This window comes from Ahaetulla prasina, chromosome 2 (assembly GCF_028640845.1).
Source record: "Ahaetulla prasina isolate Xishuangbanna chromosome 2, ASM2864084v1, whole genome shotgun sequence".
Classification (NCBI taxonomy): domain Eukaryota; kingdom Metazoa; phylum Chordata; class Lepidosauria; order Squamata; family Colubridae; genus Ahaetulla; species Ahaetulla prasina.
The window spans coordinates 130,562,452-130,585,132 of record NC_080540.1 but is presented as its reverse complement, the minus strand read 5'-3'; the positions used below and the strand labels follow the sequence as shown (position 1 = coordinate 130,585,132).

The 22,681-nt window shown below is 36.8% G+C and overlaps 1 protein-coding gene across 2 annotated transcripts in view; it reads right to left on the bottom strand.

The window, feature by feature from the left end:
• GRB2 (growth factor receptor bound protein 2) overlaps positions 1-13,438 on the bottom strand; it is a 57,177-nt gene extending 43,739 nt beyond the window's left edge. The window contains exons 1-2 of one of the 2 annotated variants that reach the window (XM_058169323.1): positions 13,331-13,438; positions 12,962-13,226 (exon numbers count right to left, since the gene is read on the bottom strand). In XM_058169323.1, coding sequence (XP_058025306.1) covers positions 12,962-13,226; positions 13,331-13,395 — 330 coding nt within the window. In that variant the 5' untranslated portion in view covers positions 13,396-13,438. The other variant, XM_058169324.1, reaches the window with a different exon arrangement.
• Positions 13,439-22,681: the final 9,243 nt, after the last annotated feature.

Below are 22,681 nucleotides of genomic sequence, written 5' to 3'. Positions count from 1 at the left end.
ATGTACTACTTTATTAATTCCTGGTATACTTAACAATCCTGAAAAGGTCTAAAAGGTAATCAAGCAATTTAGAAATAGTTGCCTGTTTTAAGCACATAAGAGTTTATCCTTATGCTAGGCACATGGCAGGATCCTTTAGAATTCTACATTTTAAAACACATTAGTGTTCTATTACCCAAGTTTACTGATACTACTTCCGAGAACAATGTAAGAATTGAATTCTCAAACTAACACTGTTAAATATTAAACTGCTGCTATCATGAAAAATTAAAGTTGATTTTGTCAGACATACTAGATGTCTATTATAACTGCTAACTCAGCAATAACTCCAGAGTAATTTTTTACCGCCCAAAGTGAATTGCATGAGTGGGCAAGCTCTTATATACAATCTAGAAACATTATGGTACAAATTTAAGAAAAGTATCATGCAGATCCACACAAAACTGAATCTACAGACATTTAATTAAATGTCTGTGAATATAATGATACAAGTATAACGTAAGTCAGCTGAAAGCTTTTCTCTACAATTAGTTGTTGCAATAACTCCAGCATACTTTGTTTTTTCTCTATAAACACACTGTTCATTTTAAGGACCAGCAGCACTGCTGGAACCCTATTAAACGGTTTATTTTCATCAATACACACAAGCATGGCAATTCAGGTAGAATACTACAACTCCCTAGCAATCCACAACATAAGGCAGGTAGTGTGGATGGTCTGTCAGTTGCCTCCTTCCTGGGCTTTTGTGCTTTCTTCCCCCCCTCCCCCTTTCTTAAGCAGTTCTTGTCTACAAATCTCCAAACCACAGGGGATCACCTGCCTGGAAGATAAATAAAAGGAATAATATCTTTCAAGTTTTTAGCTCCCTTTCTAAACCCACAAATATGATAGCAATATGATTTCTCCTCTGCCTGTTTAGAGCCTTCCTCTTGTATTAGTTTTGGCCTATTCAAGCAATAAGACATTCAGTTATTTCTCTGCAGACAGGTGGGGGTGGAGAGTGCCCCTTGGAAACCAGCTAAGTTTCAGTACATACATTCTCAGAAATAAACCCAGGTTTTAGGGGAACCTACAGCCTTGCAAGTGCATACATAGGTAAAGCCTTACTCTGCTATTACTTTATTATTATAGAGTAAGGACTCTACATGGGGCTGCCATGGAAGAGTATCCAGAAGCTTCAGATGGTACAAACTGCAAAAGTAAAGTTATGTCTGCCCTAAAGCGGTATACTTCTACTTTGTTGCTGGTTTGCTTCCAGGTCCAATTCAAGGTGCCGGTTTTTATCTTTAAAATTCTTTATGGCACGGGACAGTTTTCTGCCTCTCCCGGATTACCATCTGCCCAACCCATTTGTCTGGCAGAGAAGGCATGCTACAGGAAATTGTATTGGGTGCATCACTGGAGATGGGCCTTTTTTGCCATGGCATCCATGTTGTGGATTCTTCCCTACTGGAAGTGAGATTAGCTCCATCCCTTCAAAATTTGTGCAAGTCCCTCCAGACACGGCTATATTATCAGGCCTGGAGGCTCAGGAAACCAGAGAGATTTTGTGATGGTTCCCATACTGTGGTTAATATCATCATCTCCTATTTTGTGTGTCTTTTGATAGTTTTTTTTAAAAATTGTGACCTTTTAATGTATTTATTGATTTATTTTATTTGAGTGCTGTATGCTCTCCAGAATCATATGTGATTTGTGCAGCTATACAAATATGACAAATAAAAAATACTGAATGGTAAATATGATTCAGAATGCCTGTAAATATAGGACTTTGTACTTTTTGTGTGTCAGTTTATTTCTATCCTGTAAAACCCAGGTTCTTTGTTGAAATGATTACAGGAATATAAAATGTGAAAGGCTGAGAAGCACTATACTAAAAGAAATGCAATTACAATTATTTTAAGATGCTTGATTTTATGTAATGATTCTAATGTTCTACAGGCACTTTATGAGTCATTTTAGTCTACTTTAAATATACATGCAAATTAAACAAGGGCTATGGTAACAGAGATGTTATTTGAAAATTTAAGAAGCAGTGTTTCCAAATATAGACGCTACATTTGTGCATTTATAATACAGCAGGTTCTTCCTAGCTAAATAATTACCTTCATCATTAATATAGTTTTTGAGTGAAATTCTTCATGTTGCTGTTAAAAAGAAACTGTAAATGAATCTGACTTAGGATCTATCTATCCATCCATCCATCCATCCATCCATCCATCCATCCATCCATCCAATTCATTGGCTGCCAATCTTTACCAAAGGGTGGCTTAAAATACTAAAAAATAAAATTATGTAAATAAAATGCTACAAAGCTATAAAAATGCAAAATACGATAGCTAAAAGATGGAGGGAATGGCAGCAAGATGGGGGGAGGTGAGATCTGATATTAATCTATAAGCCACCTCCAAGATGATGCTCCTCCTTTGGTGCCCCAAGCCAACTAGCAGAACCAGGGCTTTCTTTTATGTTTATATCTGACTGTTCACCTTGCTAGCCACAAGCCAAATCCACACAAACCACAACACCTTTATTTCACCCTGTGATGATGCTGGTGGAAAACCATGAGGCCTTAAATCAGACTGCCCCCAAAGTGTGCTCTTGTTACATAGCCAGAAGGGATCTGCTGTGTATTACTGCCTACTCTGCTTTATTGTCCCAAAATCCAAGGTCGGTAATTGGCAATTTAATGCCCAGTTCCAGCTCATATAACCGATTGTTTGCAAAGTCACCACCAAATGCCACTCTATAGCTCTGCTTTTTTTTTTCTCTCCATAGGGCTGTCAATCATACAACCTCTGTAAACGAACTGCAATCCCTAAAGCACTGAGTGCAAAACAATTGCAAAACATGCAGCCCATTATTGCTTTCAACTGTCCATTTTATAAAGCATCATGCCACCATAAAGTGACTAAAAGATGGCAGGTCATTCAAACCCACATAGCCATATAGCCATATCACCAGAATACCTACAGACATACCTACTGACCCCCTCTCAGACTGAACTGTTATGTTCATGAATATAATAAGGCAAGCAACAGCATCCAGCCCCTTCCGTGTTTGGGGCAATAAAAAATAGTTTACGACGTGACATGACATAATGTCACAGAATACCAGGCAGCCACAGAACACAGCAAAGTTCTTACACTTCAGTTCATTTACAATTTCCAATGACTTCAAGCCAGTCAGCTGCCTGTATAGCCACCCCATTAATCAACAGGAAAAGAAAAGTAACTGTGAAACCTGGAAATCTAATCTTCCTTATAGAGGATTGAGGGGTGGGAGAGGCAAGAGGAGGAAGGGAGGAAGTGGTCCCACAGGAAACCAGCCAATTGGACCACAATATTCACAAGAGTCAGAAGCTATCATCTCAGGCCACCTCCCCCATGTGCACTAATGGGCCCTATATCACTTGCATGCAGATTCTTGAGTTAAGATCATATGGAAATCACTGCTTTCAATGGGGAAGCATGATAAAGCATCATTGAGCTGCTTTGGCCGCAATGTGATCTGAAATACAAGTGGATGTAATAGGCCAGATGCAGTAGGACCAGTGGGAGGGGTGTGTTCTTGGCAGGTCAAGGAGGCATTGTGAGCATGGCTACAAAACAGCCCCCTCCCCAAAAAATAAATACCACTATAAGCAGAGATGCCATAAAATGCATGGACCACTGTTGTACCGCATCATCATGTTGATCCCTGGAGCAATACATTAAAAGGGATGGAAGATCAAAAAAAAAAAAAGCCTAGTGAGACTATATCTAATTATTAGGCTCACAAGATTCGGGTGGGGGATGTTACCAGCTTACAACATTATTAAAAGGATGTGTACTTGTTAAGAATGGTATTTTGTCTCTCTGATCAGTCACTGATCAGCTCCAGGAGAAGCATGTTAAAAAGACATTAAGAATTCTAACATGCAGGAATGTTTACAACATCCATCCATTTCATCTGCATCATGTGAGGGGGAAAAAACTACAATAAACTATGCTGCTCAGCTACAGGTCAGCACTAGTAAACCATTTCAAAAGTGAGGCAGAGATGGGCTGAGCTGCATATGGATAGGGGATCACCAAAGAATAGAGATCATATTCACAGGCATTAAGTTAATACTTATCGGTTCTGCTCCTCCAACCCAACAATTGCGCACATATAATGCCAGCTTGCAAAATATGCAAATAATGCAAAGCTCCCCAAATTAATCCAAAGTTTCCCTTGTCCAGTCGTATCTGACTCTAGGGGGTGGTGTTCATTTCTGTTTCTTAGCTGAGGGAGCCAGCATTATCCTAAGACATTTACATGGTCATGCGGCCATCATGACTATACACCAAGGTGCACAGAACGCTGTTACCTTTCCACCAAAGTGGTACCTATTTATCTATTCGCATTTGCATGCTTTCAAACTGATAGGTGGGCTGGAGCTGGGGCGAGTAATGTCACGCAGCACTCAGGTCTCGAACCCGGGCTATCAGCTTTCCGGCTGACAAGCTTAGTGTCTTTAACAGCTGAGTCATCACGTCCCTAAAAAAATTAAAAGTCAAATGAATCTGATGTCATATTTGAATTTTTTTTTAAAGAGATACTATACTGCACTTGGAATAATAATAATGCAATAAAGTATTGTTTCATTCAAAATCAAGTAATTTTTCTGCACTAGATTGTTTTAACCAAAATAAAATAGCTACACAGCATAGTGACCCTTAGCTAACAAGCACCCAACCACATGACTGCATCTTCTGGTCCTTCTCCCTTCAACATTAACCAGTCTAGGAGACAGCAGGCCCCATATGGTAGCTTTAATTACGACTACAGCAGGAAGGCATCACCTTTGTTCTCGTCAGTGTCATTCCTATGATCAACAAGCCAATCTGTTCCCCTTGGCAATATCCTTCTCCTACAATTCTGGACTCCCAGAAACAGTCCGATTGTAATCTGTCTGTTGTAATCTGTCTATCTTCATCCCTTTTCTGGGGAGATAGCAAATCCTACATTTATGTTGGCATACTACCAAGGGTATGAATACCAAAGTTGAGAAATAATGTCCTATAACGTAAGTACATTATCTTTTCCTCCCAATAATTTTATTATAAATACATTAAATAATTATACATTAAATTCTGTTAATTCTTTTGAAAATGGGTGCAGATTTTTCACTAATTTTATGCTTCCTTACAATTAGTAGTGGCTCTCTTATACCCCCAATTAATACAGTTTTTGTTATTTCCTAGAGTGGTCACTCCATAAACCCTTCAAAAATATGAACTGAATTTGAATGGTGAAATGTCATTCAGAATTCATGTAACACCAGCCATAATGGCCTTTAACTATATAAAATTCTTATGTCCCCAGATTGCACGGCAGGTGCTCAATCTCAGGAAAAGACACAACTGCTTTCAGGTGTTCCTGAGAAGTGCAATATGCTTACACATTCCAAATCATGTTTTGCTCTTTGAATCCAGACCTCTGCAGAACCCTAATTATTAACTCCATTATTCATTTCCAACTTAACAATATGGCATTACAGAAACTTTTAATGACAATTCAGTTTTTATTACTTTGTGATTCAGAAATGAATATATTTATTTATTTATTTATTTATTTGCATTTATATCCCGCCCTTCTCCGAAGACTCAGGGCGGCTTACACTATGTTAAGCAATATACAGTATATAAACATGAATCCACGGAAACTATGAAATATGGAGATGTGAAATTTGTAACAAGCCATACATTTAACTAAATGCTTCACCATATAATCAATAACTACAGATATGCATTCAAGAAATAATTGTGATCTATTCATATAACATTCCCATAAAAAATAATTTTAGAATGTTGGAACCTATTCACTTGTTGTAAATCATGGCTTCTGGCTTAACCAATATGATATATTCAATAAACTGTGCTTAAATAAATCATGGTTTAGTGTAACACAGCTCATTAGTCTTAAATATTAATAAAGATGCCATTGCTATGTTGGGAAAGCACTTTCAAAAAAGATTCTAAGATATTCTTTCCCACATTTTAAATGATAAGGCGGATTATATAGTGCAACTTTTGGGTCAAAAATATGTCAGAGAAAAAGCTAAATTAACCTCCAGGATGTTAATTTCCCAGGTACAGTGAATGTTTGACATTAAGAAACATGACTAAGGAATCCACCACAATCAAGTTACTGTGTAGGGTTTCCATCTAGCAAACACAAGAGATGTATTTAATTTGCTGTTTTTAGAACTGAGCTTTTATCAGACTGCCAACCTCAACATGACTCTGCAGCAAATAACAACAATCACACTGTGAAATGGAAAAGGAAGCCTAGGTAAAAAACCCTATATTATTACTTGCTGATCTCATTCATCTTATGTTACACAAATATGTTTCTTATACAGTGAACTTCAAAATTGTTTTTATGCGAGAACTGAAAATGCAAGATCAGCAACAATTCTTTGGAAACATACGATTCAATTTGACTTCTGATTCAAAAGAAACAGAACAAGCACACTGAAAAATAATGTGAATGCCATTTAAAAATGTGAACATTAATATACATGCCCCTTCTAAAAGGATGCAAAAAACAAAACCAAACCACAAACCCCCCACTTTTTTTTTAAAAAAAAAAGCAACATATCTTCAGTTAGATAACAATGCATCTTCTTGCTCAGGTTTGTCGACGTAACAATCATGGATTTTCAAGACCTCCAGTATCAGCAGCCTACTAAATACTTTACACAATGTTTTCCATCCCTGCCAATATTGTCTAAGTAGTAAAAATACAGGACATTTATCCCTCGAAAATAAGCTGTTGCCTATTCTTATGATGTGCTACAGTATATTAAATCAAGATAAAGGTTGGACTTCATTTTATCAACCAGGGGAAAGGGGAAATATGGACATCTATCCTTTCTTCACCATGTGCCAAACCATAAGCAATATCGATGCACTTTTTAGTTGAACAGTTGCCAGCTGGCAGAGATCCCAACAGAGTAAGAATTTATTTGCCAGAAGCACATTAGGTTTTAAGCAATAATACCGGGTAGCCTATTGGCCTTCTCAGTTGCAGCCTACAGAAGCTAAAATATTACCAAAGAAGCATCATGAAAATAGTCTACATACAAATTACAAACTAATAAGACAGCATGGTTAAAAATTGACCCAACAAACACCTGAATATGCATTCTACTATTTTCATCTCTAAAATACAACAATATCCAAGATACACAGGAAATGAACGTCACATTTTAAAATGGATGTATTCATCTGCATGTACTAAAGCAGTATATTTCTATGTTAAATTTATATTTACCGACAAAGAAATAAAGGGAGACTAGTACAGATGTATTTCAAGCTATTTAGCTCTCGTCAGCTAGCCATACCCTTCTGGGATTCAAACCTGAGCTACTTACATATTAGGTAGATGTATTAACTTCTAAGCCAGGGGCTCTCTTCATTTTGTCACCTATACCAGGGGAGACTGTTTTTTATCAGGGCAACCTGGTCTACCCAAATATGGGACGAAGCATACTGCTTCTGCTTCTGCCTTTCAGCCCCATAGGAGAATAGTATAGCATATAGATCTATTTCAAGTTAGCTGATAAGAACTAAATAGCTTGAACTAGATCTATATAGGAATAAAAATAGATCTATACTAGTCTCCCTTTATTTCTTTGTCAGTAAATATAAATTTAACACAAAAATAGTTTGTCGTGAAAGCGACTGCCTGCGAAGGCTCCTGGATTGGGGCTGAAAGGCGAAAGAGGAATCACTATACTCCGTCCCATATTTGGGTAGACCAGGTTGCCCTGATTAAAAAAAACAGTGTATTTCTAATTTTTAATTCCCTGTACTGAACATTATATCTGCAGATACAAGTTGTCATGAACATGTTTTATATCTAATTTGGAGGTTTCACCATTTCTCACCGCAACTCAGAACTTGCATAATATTAACATATCAAAATTTTTAAATTATTTTTAATTCAATTGACATCCTGCTTTCTACTCAAAAGAATATTGAAGAGAGGTTAACATTTATAGACCACAGAATGAAACATTATAAAGTTAAAATATTAACATTAAAAATCTTGCAAAAAATAAATTTATTATTTGAAATATTTATATAGCTGCCCATCTGAGATCAAACTCCGGGCAGCTTTCAATCAAGAATTAAAACATCACTAATGAAACAACATAAAAACCATACTAAAACTACTAAAACCATAAATATTAAAAATAAAAACCTAACACGTTATGTTTCCAACACGCAATCACCTCCTCCTATCTCAGAGCTTAGGGGAAGAGCTAAGCCTTTACTGATTTTTGGAAGGTTAGGAGGGTAGAAGCAAGGGTGTTCCATAGGCAAGGGAACAGACATGGAAAAGACATGCTTTCTAGCTCCCATAAGGTGGCAATATATAAAGGGAAGTGACTAGGAGCATGTTATCTGATATGTATCTTGCCTTCTCTTCTAAAGGCAGACAAGTTGGGGATTAAACGCAATCCTACAGAGGTTATGATCCACAACCTACATTCCATGCATTTTAGGGTCTTGAAAATGATCCAGAACATACTTGAGCTTTTAGATGTGACAAAATGTTGCAGCCCATCTTCTTATAAATCAAAAGTACTTAAAGTATTAAAGTATTGATCATCAGTTCCTTTGTTCAATTTAACATACTGGTTATATATTTTGTGGCCTAAGGACAAAAACAGGAACAATTACTAGTTTCGAGTTCCCACATAAGACAAACACAGGATGTTTTGTTCCGAGTTCCTACTCTCTGGCTTTTAATATATGAATTTTGTCACTCTCATTTTAAGGCTGTTCTCAAATTAAATGGTATAATTTATTTTTCTTGATTTTATTATGTATTGACCTATTTGTCTAGTTGGCAGACGTTGTTTATAAATACAACAAATTATGTAAAACAGCATGCCTAGGTTAATGTTGCTTGGAAGAAGTATAAAATATGCCATCTGAACAATACAAAAATAGTCTCTAACTTTTTGTAAGGCAAATTAAAAAACTATTTTCTTTGCCAGATAGCACTATATTGTGACAGTTGATTGAGAATAGACAAATTTCCCTATTTTCAGTGAGAAGCAAAATTGATCACACTATACTCTCACACATACAAACACAGAGCTGAACAAATTTACAAATTTTCAACTAAAAGCACATTTGCTTTCAGAACATAACCACAAGGTAGGTAACAGTTGCAGTTCAACTAACAGCCAAGAACTGAATATGTGCATTTCCTGCAGTGACAGATAACATTTGTAAAGAGGGCTTACTGAAAATCTGTCCAAGAACATGCATTTTGTTTTCTTCCCCAAGACTATGGAAGGACATTTTTACTCATGCAAGTGTTGAAGAGCAATACAAACCTATTTCTTTTGAAGGTACCATTTTGGAGACATACTGACAATGGCGCATTATAATTAAAATAATGTGAATATAGTTAATACAGGTAGTCTTCAATTTATGACAACTGAGCCCAGAATTCATGTTTCTAAGTGAGAAATTTGTTAAGTGAGTTTTTCCCCATTCTACTTTTCTTGCCACATTTGTTAAGTGAATCAATGCAATTGTTAAATTAGTAACACAGTTGTTAAGTGATTCTGGCTTCCCCATTGACTTTCCCTGCCAGAAGTCTGCAAAAGCTGATCACGACTCTGGGACACTGTAACTGTCATAAATATGATCCAGTTGTCAAGCATCCAAATGTAAATCATGTGACCATGAGGATGCGGCAATGGTCGTAAGCGTGAAAAGTCATAAGTCACTTTTTTCAATGCTGTTATAACTTTGAACGATCACTAAATAAACTGTTGTAAGTTGAGGACCACCTGTATATATTCATCAATATTCTTCAGTGTGGCTATATGAGAAATGAAAGGATAATTTAGCAAGATTGCAAATCCAAATATGTTAACTTCTATGCCTTTCTCTTTATAATTCCAATATTTTATAGATATATTTTATTAGTTAATAGAAAACTATTAGGGCCGCGGTGTGGCTCAGGCTGTAAGAAGCCTGTTATTAAACACAGCTGCCTGCAATTACTGCAGGTTCTAGTCCCACCAGGCCCAAGGTTGACTCAGCCTTCCATCCTTTATAAGGTAGGTAAAATGAGGACCCAGATTGTTGGGGGGGGCAATAAGTTGACTTTATATATAAATATACAAATAGAATGAGACTATTGCCTTACACAATGTAAGCCGCCCTGAATCTTCGGAGAAGGGCGGGATATAAATGTAAAAAAAAAAAAAAAGCAAAAAGACAATAGATTGATAAAAAAATACAGCATACTTAATATTAAAATAAATTTAATAAATACCAAAATCTAAATATGTTTACGTGGAAATCATTTCATATGCATAATAAGAATGAAATGGAATGTATCCTATTGTCAGTTCCCACCAAGACATGTTTAATAAAAGACTGATGGAGTGGAGAACAATATCACAACATATGTAATTACTTGCTAGATTCCAAACTTCTTGCCTAAATCGTGATCTGAAACAGAAAGGTTCATTAATTTACATTAAGTATATTAATTACATAATAAGAACTGTGAAGCATAATGATAAATGTGTTGGATCCAGCCAAAATTATTAAACTGACAGATATTAAGTCTAGTAGGAAATAAGTATAACTAACTTTAGAACCAATTCAGACAAGGGTTTCATTAATATTTTATTGATTTTCACCAAAATCTATCCATCCATATTTCAAAACATTTTTTTTGAGAATTGATGAAAGTAAAAAAAACCTTGAATGCACGTCAGACAAAAATATCTAGGTTTCAACTGTGCTCCCATTTAGTACTGATGAACGAATTTTATATTTTCCAATTGTGATACAGAAACACATCAAAACCTAACACCTATAAAATATTTTTCTTTTGAAGTACTAATGAATATAGAACTTTGCTAATTCAGTTATCAGACTATAAAACTAACTTGATAGTTTGAACCAGGTTATTTTTAAATTGCATCCCCTCAAGATATATTGTGAAATTAGATCATGGCTGAATTAGAATCTGAAATTGAATTAATTCAGTAGAATTAATTATTTTCAATGCCAGTTTTATAAACCATATAACACCTATTTTTGGATCCAAGTGTTTCCTCCATGAAACCAAGGGAGCAATGAAATATGAGATGAAGTAAGGCTTCAGTGCATATTCTTTAAAAATTATTCAACAACTGTGCTGCTATATCCAACATTGCAGGCAAGGATCATTTTTAAATAGGAACTTGAAAGGAATACCATTCTTCAAGGCACCGTGGGGGTTTTCCCTATGATTTGATCCCCTTACTAAATGTTAACCATATTGGAAAGAATCTATGGATATTAGTTTCCCTTCCCCACTTCACCTGAATTAGATGTACCAAATTATTAACATTGAAAACCACTTAATGTCAGGATCATATATTAATAAATATGTCATTGGTAAAAAAAAATAAGGAGGTTCCAAATATAATTAGTGACTAAACTATTCACATTAATATTTACAATTCAATCCAACATGCACCCAGGAAAAATAAGGCTAATCTAATTTCTTTAAGCCCTCCAGCTTTTTTTGCTCCTCAAATATGGCATCTGAGTTTTATCATTTGCTAATACAAAGGAGGACCAAAGACATTTATAGTTTGACATTATAAATCTCCCATCCTAGAGCTTAAGCAGGCCTGATTTAACTTTTCAAATACATATCCATTTATTTTTAGTCACCTTATAGCCTCTAGATAGAATACACATATTTTTAAATTAAAACTACTTTATTGTCCTGCTGCATAATAAAATAGTTGTATTTTGTTAACTACAAGCTGTTCCAAGACTTTACATACTTATAAAAACTATGAACTATATTCCAGAAAAGGTTAAACATACTATATTCTAAATGTACCTGGATGCTCAATAACTATCATTGTTTTATTAGAAGCTTAACAAAATACTAAGACTTCAAATTGAAGTTGGAAGTTTGCACAGCAAATAACACATTCCTTTACTTTATTAACTGAACTTATAACCTGATTCTGTCTGATTTTTTATTTTTTTTTGAGGAAACACAGAAGAAAAACAGAGTAGCTTTTTTTTTAATAAAGATCTCCAAGATCCCTTCTTTCCTCAGTAATTCTAAGGAAATAGAAGAAAAAAAATATAAAGAAAGCTGCAATGTGTTTATGGGGTAAAAGGCGCAGTAGTACAGGACACTATTACTTTCCATGAACTGTGGCAGCGTTTCCCAGCTAAGGCAACTTCCCAGTCTACAGGCGGCCTTCAATGCTCAGAACCCTTAACTACAAGAACCCTTGCTGGGGAATTCTGGGAGTTGAAGTCCACCCACAAAGCTTTCTTTCCAAGACGCATTAATGTTACCTCCGGTTGATAGATGCACATACACACACACACACACACACAAGAAAAAAAATAATATCCCCAGAAGAATACAAACAGCTCAGGGCAGCAGCAGAATATTTCCAAGCAGTCCTGATACAAAGTAAAAACTGCTGCTCTTCTCCCACCCTGGAGCATAAGAACTCTTTCTCGCTTAGTAGCAGGGGATCTGACACTACCAAAGCGAGGAGGAAACAAGACATTTAAAATGGGAAGGAAATAACTGACAACTAACCCAAACCTGCAGTATCGCACAGCAGAGTCGCATTTATATATTTAAAAAAAACAACAAAAAACCTTAGCGCAGGCTCGACCACCCACCCGACCTTGACACGAAACAACAGTCCAAGCCAACCACCTGAAAGGCAATTTTCTACATCAACTTTGAACAAAGCCAAATTCAACGTGTGGGGAGGCGGGGAGCGCGACACAAGCAAAGGTCTCGGGAATGATGTGACGGAGTTTCTGGAGACCAAAAACCATTTCGGAGAAAGCCTGAAGAGGGCAACCTCGCCTTCTTTGTGCAACCACCCTCCCCTCGCCTGCCTTACCTTACTTACCTTAAGAATATCTCCCCGTTTGAAACTGAGCTCATCGTCTGCGGTGGCTTTGAAGTCGTATTTGGCGACAGCTTCCATGCTGGGGTCGCTCTCGGGTGGCCACGAAGAGGAAAAGGCGCTCTCTCCGGCTCTCTTCCCTCCCTCGAAGCCCTTCTCCGGGAACGCCCGGTTTAAGCTTTGCCTCTCGTCCGCGCCGCCCTTTCTGCCCGAACTTCCGGCTCGGTCTTTCGCATAGACAAGGGAAACAAGCGAGGGCCAATCCGCCCTAAGAGGGAAGGAAGAGAGGGAACATTGAGGGAAGTAGCCCGGATCAATGACAGGGACCGCGCCCTGCACCTCTTCCCTCCTCTCGGCTCAGCTCAGCTTTACCGCTTCCTCTTTCTTGCAACCTCTCTTTTCGGCTCCCGGCGCAGGCAGGAAGCGTCGACTGGCATTCGCTACGGCCAATAGCAGCCCTTCCGAGAGGACGGACCCAAGACTTCCCCCCACTACACCCCTCCCCTCCCCTCTCCCCTCCCCTCCCTCCAGCCACAGAACAGGATAGGGAAAGAAATCGGGCCTGCTCAAGCCCCGCCTCCTCCTCCTCCTCGCTCTGCAAGCAGCTGGTACTGCTCGCCTTCCGAAGCGGAGCCGACGCATAAAGCCCGGCTTCTCTTGCTGAAGGGACGCTTCTTTTAGAGCAGGGAGCCAAAAAACAAACAAAAAAACCCGACTCCCTGCCTTGAATGCAGAAACAGGAAGTTCTCTTTGAAGAGAATTATCTTTTGACGAGATAAATGTTAACTTTATACACACAAACACATGCAACACACATGTAGAGAGGTTTCTAAGGGGAAACGCTGAAGTCAACCCGACCCAAAAGCAAGACGTATTCTCCTGTTCTGAAGAGATTCCAACTCTCCACCGAAAAGTCTAGCTTTACAGAATTAATTAAAATATAAAACGCCTCCCATGGTCTTATTCCTGCCCTCCCGCCAGTACATGGCGTTCCTTTTGCTATTTAAAGGCCAAGGGTACGTCCTGAATAGAATCGTCTAAATTGAGGATTGGGAATATTTGGGGGTGGGGGGCAGTCGAATCCGTTTATTTTCAAGTGAAACACAGGATCGTGCTCAGTTTTCACAGTCAACTACAATGGGGGGGAAAGCTTGCTTTCAAAAAGAGGAGAAACGAAACTTTATCGTGCTATCCTCCTCTACCACACCATTCCTCCACTGGTCGGAAAAAATATTGTTCCCAACCTCCCAGAGCCGCAACTGGTCTTGCACATAAGTATTCTTTGAGAAAAAGGAACAGCTGTGCCAGAACTTTAAAAATGAAAAGATACTTTGAAAAGAGAAGTATGGATCGAATTGCCCAGTTACTTTTAACAATTTACCAAACAACCTTTAGCTTACTTCTGTTTGAAATCTGATGTTCAAACAATAAAAAAACACATCCTTGGATTTATTGCATGGGATGAAAAACAGAATATTCAAATATGATAAACATAAACCATAACTATATTGCGGCAGTTTACAAACTAACCCATTTATTACTGAATAAACTTTTACAGACACACCCCCTTCAAACAAATTGTTTATTTTAAAGGATGCATAATTGACTCCATAGGTAAAAAGTAAGGCTCTTTCTGAAACACTATGCCATAGTGTTTTTTTACATTAATTCAGTGGTGAAATCCAATTTTTTTCACTATTGGTTCTGGTGGGCGTGGTGTTCTTGGTGGGTGTGGCTTGGTGGGCGTGACAGGGGAAAGTTACTGCAAAATTGCCATTCCCATCCCACTCCAGGGGAAGGATACTGCAAAATTCGCATTCCCTCCCAACTCCAGGGGAAGGATATTGCAAAATCGTGGTATTTGTTGGTTCTCCTAACTACTCAAAATTTCCACTACTGGTTCTCCAGAACCTGTCAGAACCTGCTGGATTTCACCCCTGCATTAATTGCTATACTACTATTCAAAATTTGAAGCCAATAAAATCCTCTGCTGGGTCTGAGTGACGAGAAATACCTATCTCAGCAGTACTAGCATAGCAACTTTGGTTTTACTAAGTGGAACACTGAAGTTCTCCCAGCTTTGCAGAATTAAGCTCAAATGCTAAAAAACAGGAGGCAGAGTGAGGCAGTTCATAGAAAAAAGGCAGGCTTTTTTCATTACTTCCTACCATTTTAATAATACTTAGCTCTTGAAATATGGCATACTCCATCCTGATTTTCTTAATATGTGCTTCTTGGTTCCTTCCATAAACATATGTAAAGTTAAAGCCACAGATTAGTGACTCTCATCCATACCTCCACTGTTCATGAGGTAGCATGAATCCATCCCAAATCTGTCTCAGCCAAACTCTGTCTCAGGACTGATCTATTCAACTAACTTCCCTCTTTACTGTGAATAAAGTCATACTACATCCAGTGGGCATTACTCATTCAGTGATGTTCAAAGTCCTCTAGTCCAGACTATAATGCAGGGAAGTCAAACAGCATTTCAAAACATTTCATAGGATTTTTATAACTGAAATATTACTGCTGCTTCAATAGTTTCTCCACAATGACAAATAGGATGTATGTATTTGTGTATGTATTAAATGTATTTATTGCTTTAATCTCCATTCAGTACAGACAAAATAACTTTGAAGAAAGAGCGCTTGGTTCAAAGTTCAAACAAATAAGTGTAGAAAGAGAAAAGGGTTGTCTTTCAGGATAAAGTTGCAAGTAGCAGGCATTTTACAGTACTAGCATTTTCTCTTCAGTATTTATTTTATAAATTTTATTTATAACTTGCCTTTTGTTCAGAAAGGCAATACACCTATTGTTCCTGCTTATTTTTCCCACAATGACCACCCTGTGAGGTACGCAAGGCTGAAAGAGAATGATTGGTCTAAAATTATTGAGGGCCAGTGGTGGGATTTAGCCAGTTTGCACCACTTCGGGAGAACTGGTTGTTAACTTTCTGAGCCATTTGGCAAACTGGTTGTTGGAAGAAATCATTAGGGCAGAGAACCAGTTGTTAAATTACTTGAATCCCACCACTGGTAAACAGTCATTCTATATAAAAGCACACAAAATCTGGAATATGTCTAAAATAAAAATGTGTTCGTGATTATAGATATGATACAAATTGGATATAAATTGTGATTAGCTATACAGTATTTTTCCAAACCAGAACTGGGGAAAACTGTACAATCCCAACACTATTCTTCACCACTACAACTCATGCAAACACACATTTTACCTGGAAATCATTCTTCTAAATAAATAGCCATGGTTTTAACCATAGTTTGTTGAACAAGCTATGATGATCAATCACAAATAGTAAAATACAATCTATGGTTTCTAAATCACAGTAGCTGGAAGTACAGTTTAGTAAACCAAGGAACATATATAGTTTCATGCAATGTGCAAAGCTTCTAAGAGTGTTCCTGCTACTTTCCTGCTATTTCTTACCTGATTAAAAACTGCAGAGTAGACTGCAGAGGTGGTATTCAGCAGGTTCTGACCAGTTCTGGAGAACCGGTAGCGGAAATTTTGAGTAGTTCAGAGAACCGGTAAATACCATTTCTGACTGGCCCCGCCCCCATCTATTCTCTGCCTCCCAAGTCTCAGCTAATTGGGAGGAAATGGGATTTTGCAGTAACCTTTTCCTGGAGTGGGGTGGGAATGGAGATTTTACAGTATCCTTCCCCTGCCATGCCCACCAAGCTGCACCCACCAAGCCATGCCCACAGAACCGGTAGTAAAAAATTTTTGAATCCCACCATTTGTAGACTGGCCTCTGGGAAACTAACTTAAAACAAGTCACAGCTACAAACTGTAAATAAGGTGGAAAGAAATTCAGTCACAGATATTATTCTTAGATCCAACCCCAATATACTTTATTGTGTTGTATAAAATATCCATTCTATCATCCTGCTTCTTCTGAATGGATTCACTCATCAAGTTAACCCAAAATACTTTATGGTTTATTATGCAATGTGAGAATCCAATCAAAATCCTTATACCAAGTTAGGTACAGCTCTTTCTCTTCCCTTCTGTTGTATAACAGAAAACTTGGGAGAAGGTTATGATTTTTTTCCTCTCTAGCAAGGCAGAATCCTCCTCTTTTTCTGATATTCTAAAAACTTTGAAGAAACTCAGGTGATAATTCTTTTTTTCACTTTCTACTACACAAAATGCATTAGTGGTTGCTTGATGGATTTGTGACTGCTACCTGTTGGCATTAATACATCAATTACAATAGTATAATGCTTGAAAACCAGGTCTACAAATCTAAATTTTATTATTGTTCTGCAAACAATAATACAATACCAAGACAGTTCATTATCTACCTGAGCCAAAATGCTTTCAATAAAGAACAGCTTGACTATTTTGTCTTAAATGGGCTTCCAAGAATTAAACTATTCAGACATTTTAGCATTACACTAAAAACAACAGTAAGCAGACATATAAAAACAAGCTTGAGAGAACAATGGGAGAAGAATGAAGGCAAGAATGTTTATTGAGCGAAACAATTTACAAAACTTCTAGTGTTATTTGGATATATATTTTACAATATCATTTCACTTTACAAGCATAAATGAGGCATAACATATTAAACACAAAACAATAGTAAGGAAAGCTAGACTTATCAGGAAATTGCTGACATGATTTAGTATGACATTTTTCACCCTGACGCTGAATTTGATTAGATATTGCTAAGTGAAGCTTCTTTAATCATGCAGAAGACTAGTAAATTACCAGTTTGGTAATGTCTGTGGAGATTCTCAGTCATCCGGATCATAGTTGTCTATGTCTATGACAACTGTGACCTCAACTATGACAAATGGTGCGGCAGTACTTTGTCAGCAAGGTTTGGATACTAGTTTGGTAGTTCATGCGCTATAAATTACATGTACCATACTATTATGGGAGTCAGTTTGGTCTAGTGGTTAAGGACCAGGCTAGAAAGCAGGAGAATGTGCGTTCAAGTCCTACCTTAGCCATGAAAGCCAGCTGGGTCACTTTTTTTTGTCACAACAGTATATACAATCATCAACATAAACAATAATTTAAAATACAATCTATGGTTTCTAAATCACAGTAGCTGGAAGTACAGTTTAGTAAACCAAGGAACATATATAGTTTCATGCAATGTGCAAAGCTTCTAAGAGTGTTCCTGCTACTTTCCTGCTATTTCTTACCTGATTAAAAACTGCAGAGTAGACTGCAGAGGTGGTATTCAGCAGGTTCTGACCAGTTCTGGAGAACCGGTAGCGGAAATTTTGAGTAGTTCAGAGAACCGGTAAATACCATTTCTGACTGGCCCTGCCCCCATCTATTCTCTGCCTCCCAAGTCTCAGCTAATCGGGAGGAAATGGGATTTTGCAGTAACCTTCTCCTGGAGAGGGGAGGGAATGGAAATTTTATAGTATCCTTCCCCTGCCATGCCCACAGAACCGGTAGTAAAAAAGTTTTGAATCCCACCACTTGTAGACTGGCCTCTGGGAAACTAACTTAAAACAAGTCACAGCTACAAACTGCAAATAAGGTGGAAAGAAATTCAGTCACAGATATTATTCTTAGATCCAACCCCAATATACTTTATTGTGTTGTATAAAATATCCATTCTATCATCCTGCTTCTTCTGAATGGATTTACTCATCAAGTTAACCCAAAATGCTTTCAATAAAGAACAGCTTGACTATTTTGTCTTAAATGGGCTTCCAAGAATTAAACTATTCAGACATTTTAGCATTACACTAAAAACAACAGCAAGCAGACATATAAAAACAAGCTTGAGAGAACAATGGGATAAGAATGAAGGCAAGAATGTTTATTGAGCGAAACAATTTACAAAACGTCTAGTGTTATTTGGATATATATTTTACAATATCATTTCACTTTACAAGCATAAATGAGGCATAACATATTAAACACAAAACAATAGTAAGGAAAGCTAGACTTATCAGGAAATTGCTGACATGATTTAGTATGACATTTTTCACCGTCGCTGAATTTGTTTGGATATAGAGTATAGACAGTGAATATGAAACTCTGAAAAGCAGACCTTTTGCCTAAGTCATTGCAGGAATGCATATTACAAAATGATCTGTAAAGGAAATGCGTATAATTTCCTCTGCTTGCACATGACTCAGTTTCCAAACTGCAATTTTGGTAAATCCAATAAATAATGCAGAAGGAAGTTATTTTGAACTTATTACCTCAGTTATTAGTGATTTATATGGAAACTAGCCAGATGTGCATGTACAAGCAATTATAAAAGGATAAATCCCATGGCACATAATTAAGAATAGATTCAAAAAGTTGCGGGGGGGAAAACACAGGACAGTAACAGTGGAGAAAACAGATAGAAATTCATTTTTCTTCTTATTTTATAATATCAAAATTCAGACTTATCCAATGAGGTTAAAAAGTGGGGAATAAAGGACAGACAAAACCAATTATTTTTTAACAGTTTAGAAAGTCTGATGTCACAGTATGTAATGATAACAGTTTAAAGACTTTTTAAAAAATAGACAAATTTATTCAGGACAACACTATAAAGTCTACTAGCTCTGATTATAATTTCCACTGCCAAGGTTAAAATTCCTAGGAATATAAATTTTATTCACAAATTAGAAGTTACTAGCGTGACTAGCTAGTTAGTTACTGTGGGATTCTGACTAGTGATTGATTATAGGAGTAGAAAGCTCTCTTTTTCTTGTCTGATCTAGAAAGGCTTTAGATTAGATATTGCTAAGTGAAGCTTCTTTAATCATGCAGAAGACTAGTAAATTACCAGTTTGGTAATGTCTGTGGAGATTCTCAGTCATCCGGATCATAGTTGTCTATGTCTATGACAACTGTGACCTCAACTATGACAAATGGTGCGGCAGTACTTTGTCAGCAAGGTTTGGATACTAGTTTGGTAGTTCATGCGCTATAAATTACATGTACCATACTATTATGGGAGTCAGTTTGGTCTAGTGGTTAAGGACCAGGCTAGAAAGCAGGAGAATGTGCGTTCAAGTCCTACCTTAGCCATGAAAGCCAGCTGGGTCACTTTTTTTTTTGTCACAACAGTATATACAATCATCAACATAAACAATAATTCATCATGAGAGAAAAAGTATATATAAGTAAAAGTATAAGTAAAAGTATGCATATAATATTATAATGAAGGACAATAGGACAGGAACGGTAGGCACTTTTGTGCTCTTATGCACGCCCCTTATAGTCCTCTTAGGAATGGGGTGAGGTCAATAATAGACAGTTTTTGGTTGAAGATTTTGGGGTTTTGAGTAGAGACTATAGAGTCAGGTAGTGAGTTCCAAGCGTTAACAACTCTGTTACAAAAGTCATATTTTCTGCAATCAAGTTTGAAACGGTTGACATTAAGTTTAAATCTATTGTTTGCTCTTGTATTGTTGTGATTGAAGCTGAAGTAGTCTTTTACAGGAAGGATATTACAATAGATGATTCTGTGTGTTAAACACAGATCATGTCGGAGTCGGCGGAGTTCTAAGTTTTCTAAACCCAGAAACTTTTCTAAGTTTTCAAGCCTGGTGGTATAAGGTATTTTGTTGTTTTCAGAGGAGTGAAGAACTCTTCTAGTAAAATATTTCTGGACGCGTTCGATAGTATTAATGTCAGAGACTTTGCGCCAGTCATTCTCTTTTAGCCCAACTCACCTCAGAGGTGTAATGGGGAAAATAGGAGGAATGTGTGTTGGATATGTTCATCACCTTGAGTTGTTTGTAAAAAAAAAGAAAGAAAGAAAGATAAGATGAATAAATAGAAATACATTTATCTACAAATTGATGCTCATGGCTACAAAAGGGATTTATAATTATTTATATATTATTTATAAATATTGAATAGCAAATTATTTCTTCATCCCCAAATATTTTTTCAATTAAACCATTTTCTCTTGTGTATATGTATGTAGATTCATGCTGAAACAACAGTCATTTAACCATAATGTTGCTTTCCTTTGATGATGTAATTTTCAGTGCATTTATTATTTAACACTGAGCATTAGAGGATTATGAGTCGATTCATACACAATAAACCTAAAACTATATCTTCTAAATATATCACTGTTTCAAGCTTTGACAATCATCACAGATCAGGTTCAAATCTACCCTTAACCATAGAACTTCACTAGATAACTTTGGACAGTGTCTCTCTTAAAACCAATCTACCTCACAGGGTTGATATTCTGGGAGAAAAGAGAGCTAATCAATATATAGCTCCTGAATAAACAGTAGTATATAGATCAAACAAGCAAATAAACAATAATTCATCATGAGAGAAAAGTATATATAAGTAAAAGTATAAGTAAAAGTATAAGTAAAAGTATGCATATAATACTATAATGAAGAGAACAATAGGACAGGAACGGTAGGCACTTTTGTGCTCTTATGCACGCCCCTTATAGTCCTCTTAGGAATGGGGTGAGGTCAATAGTAGACAGTTTTTGGTTGAAGATTTTGGGGTTTTGAGTAGAGACTATAGAGTCAGGTAGTGAGTTCCAAGCGTTAACAACTCTGTTACAAAAGTCATATTTTCTGCAATCAAGTTTGAAACGGTTGACATTAAGTTTAAATCTATTGTTTGCTCTTGTATTGTTGTGATTGAAGCTGAAGTAGTCTTTTACAGGAAGGATATTACAATAGATGATTCTGTGTGTTAAACACAGATCATGTCGGAGTCGGCGGAGTTCTAAGTTTTCTAAACCCAGAAACTTTTCTAAGTTTTCTAAACCCAGAAACTTTTCTAAGTTTTCTAAACCCAGAAACTTTTCTAAGTTTTCTAAACCCAGAAACTTTTCTAAGTTTTCTAAACCCAGAAACTTTTCTAAGTTTTCAAGCCTGGTGGTATAAGGTATTTTGTTGTTTTCAGAGGAGTGAAGAACTCTTCTAGTAAAATATTATCACCCTCTTATTCAACTGAAAAGGATAGACCTGGATTAAGCAAGTCCTTCACATTCTTAAACTTCCTGTACCATCCACCATATTTTACAAAACATTGCAGGCCTTAGCTTAGAATAGCATAGCATAGCATAGCATAAAATTCTGAATTGGCCAAGTGTGTGATTGGACACACAAGTAATTTGTCTTTGGTGCATATGCTCTCAGTGTACATAAAGAAAAATAAAATAAAATAAATAAATAAATAAATAAAATAAAATTTTATTCACAAATTAGAAGTTACTAGCGTGACTAGCTAGTTAGTTACTGTGGGATTCTGACTAGTGATTGATTATAGGAGTAGAAAGCTCTCTTTTTCTTGTCTGATCTAGAAAGGCTTTAGATTAGATATTGCTAAGTGAAGCTTCTTTAATCATGCAGAAGACTAGTAAATTACCAGTTTGGTAATGTCTGTGGAGATTCTCAGTCATCCGGATCATAGTTGTCTATGTCTATGACAACTGTGACCTCAACTATGACAAATGGTGCGGCAGTACTTTGTCAGCAAGGTTTGGATACTAGTTTGGTAGTTCATGCGCTATAAATTACATGTACCATACTATTATGGGAGCCAGTTTGGTCTAGTGGTTAAGGACCAGGCTAGAAAGCGGAAGAATGTGCGTTCAAGTCCTACCTTAGCCATGAAAGCCAGCTGGGTGACTTTTTTTTTTTGTCACAACAGTATATACAATCATCAACATAAACAATAATTCATCATGAGAGAAAAAGTATATATAAGTAAAAGTATGCATATAATACTATAATGAAGAGA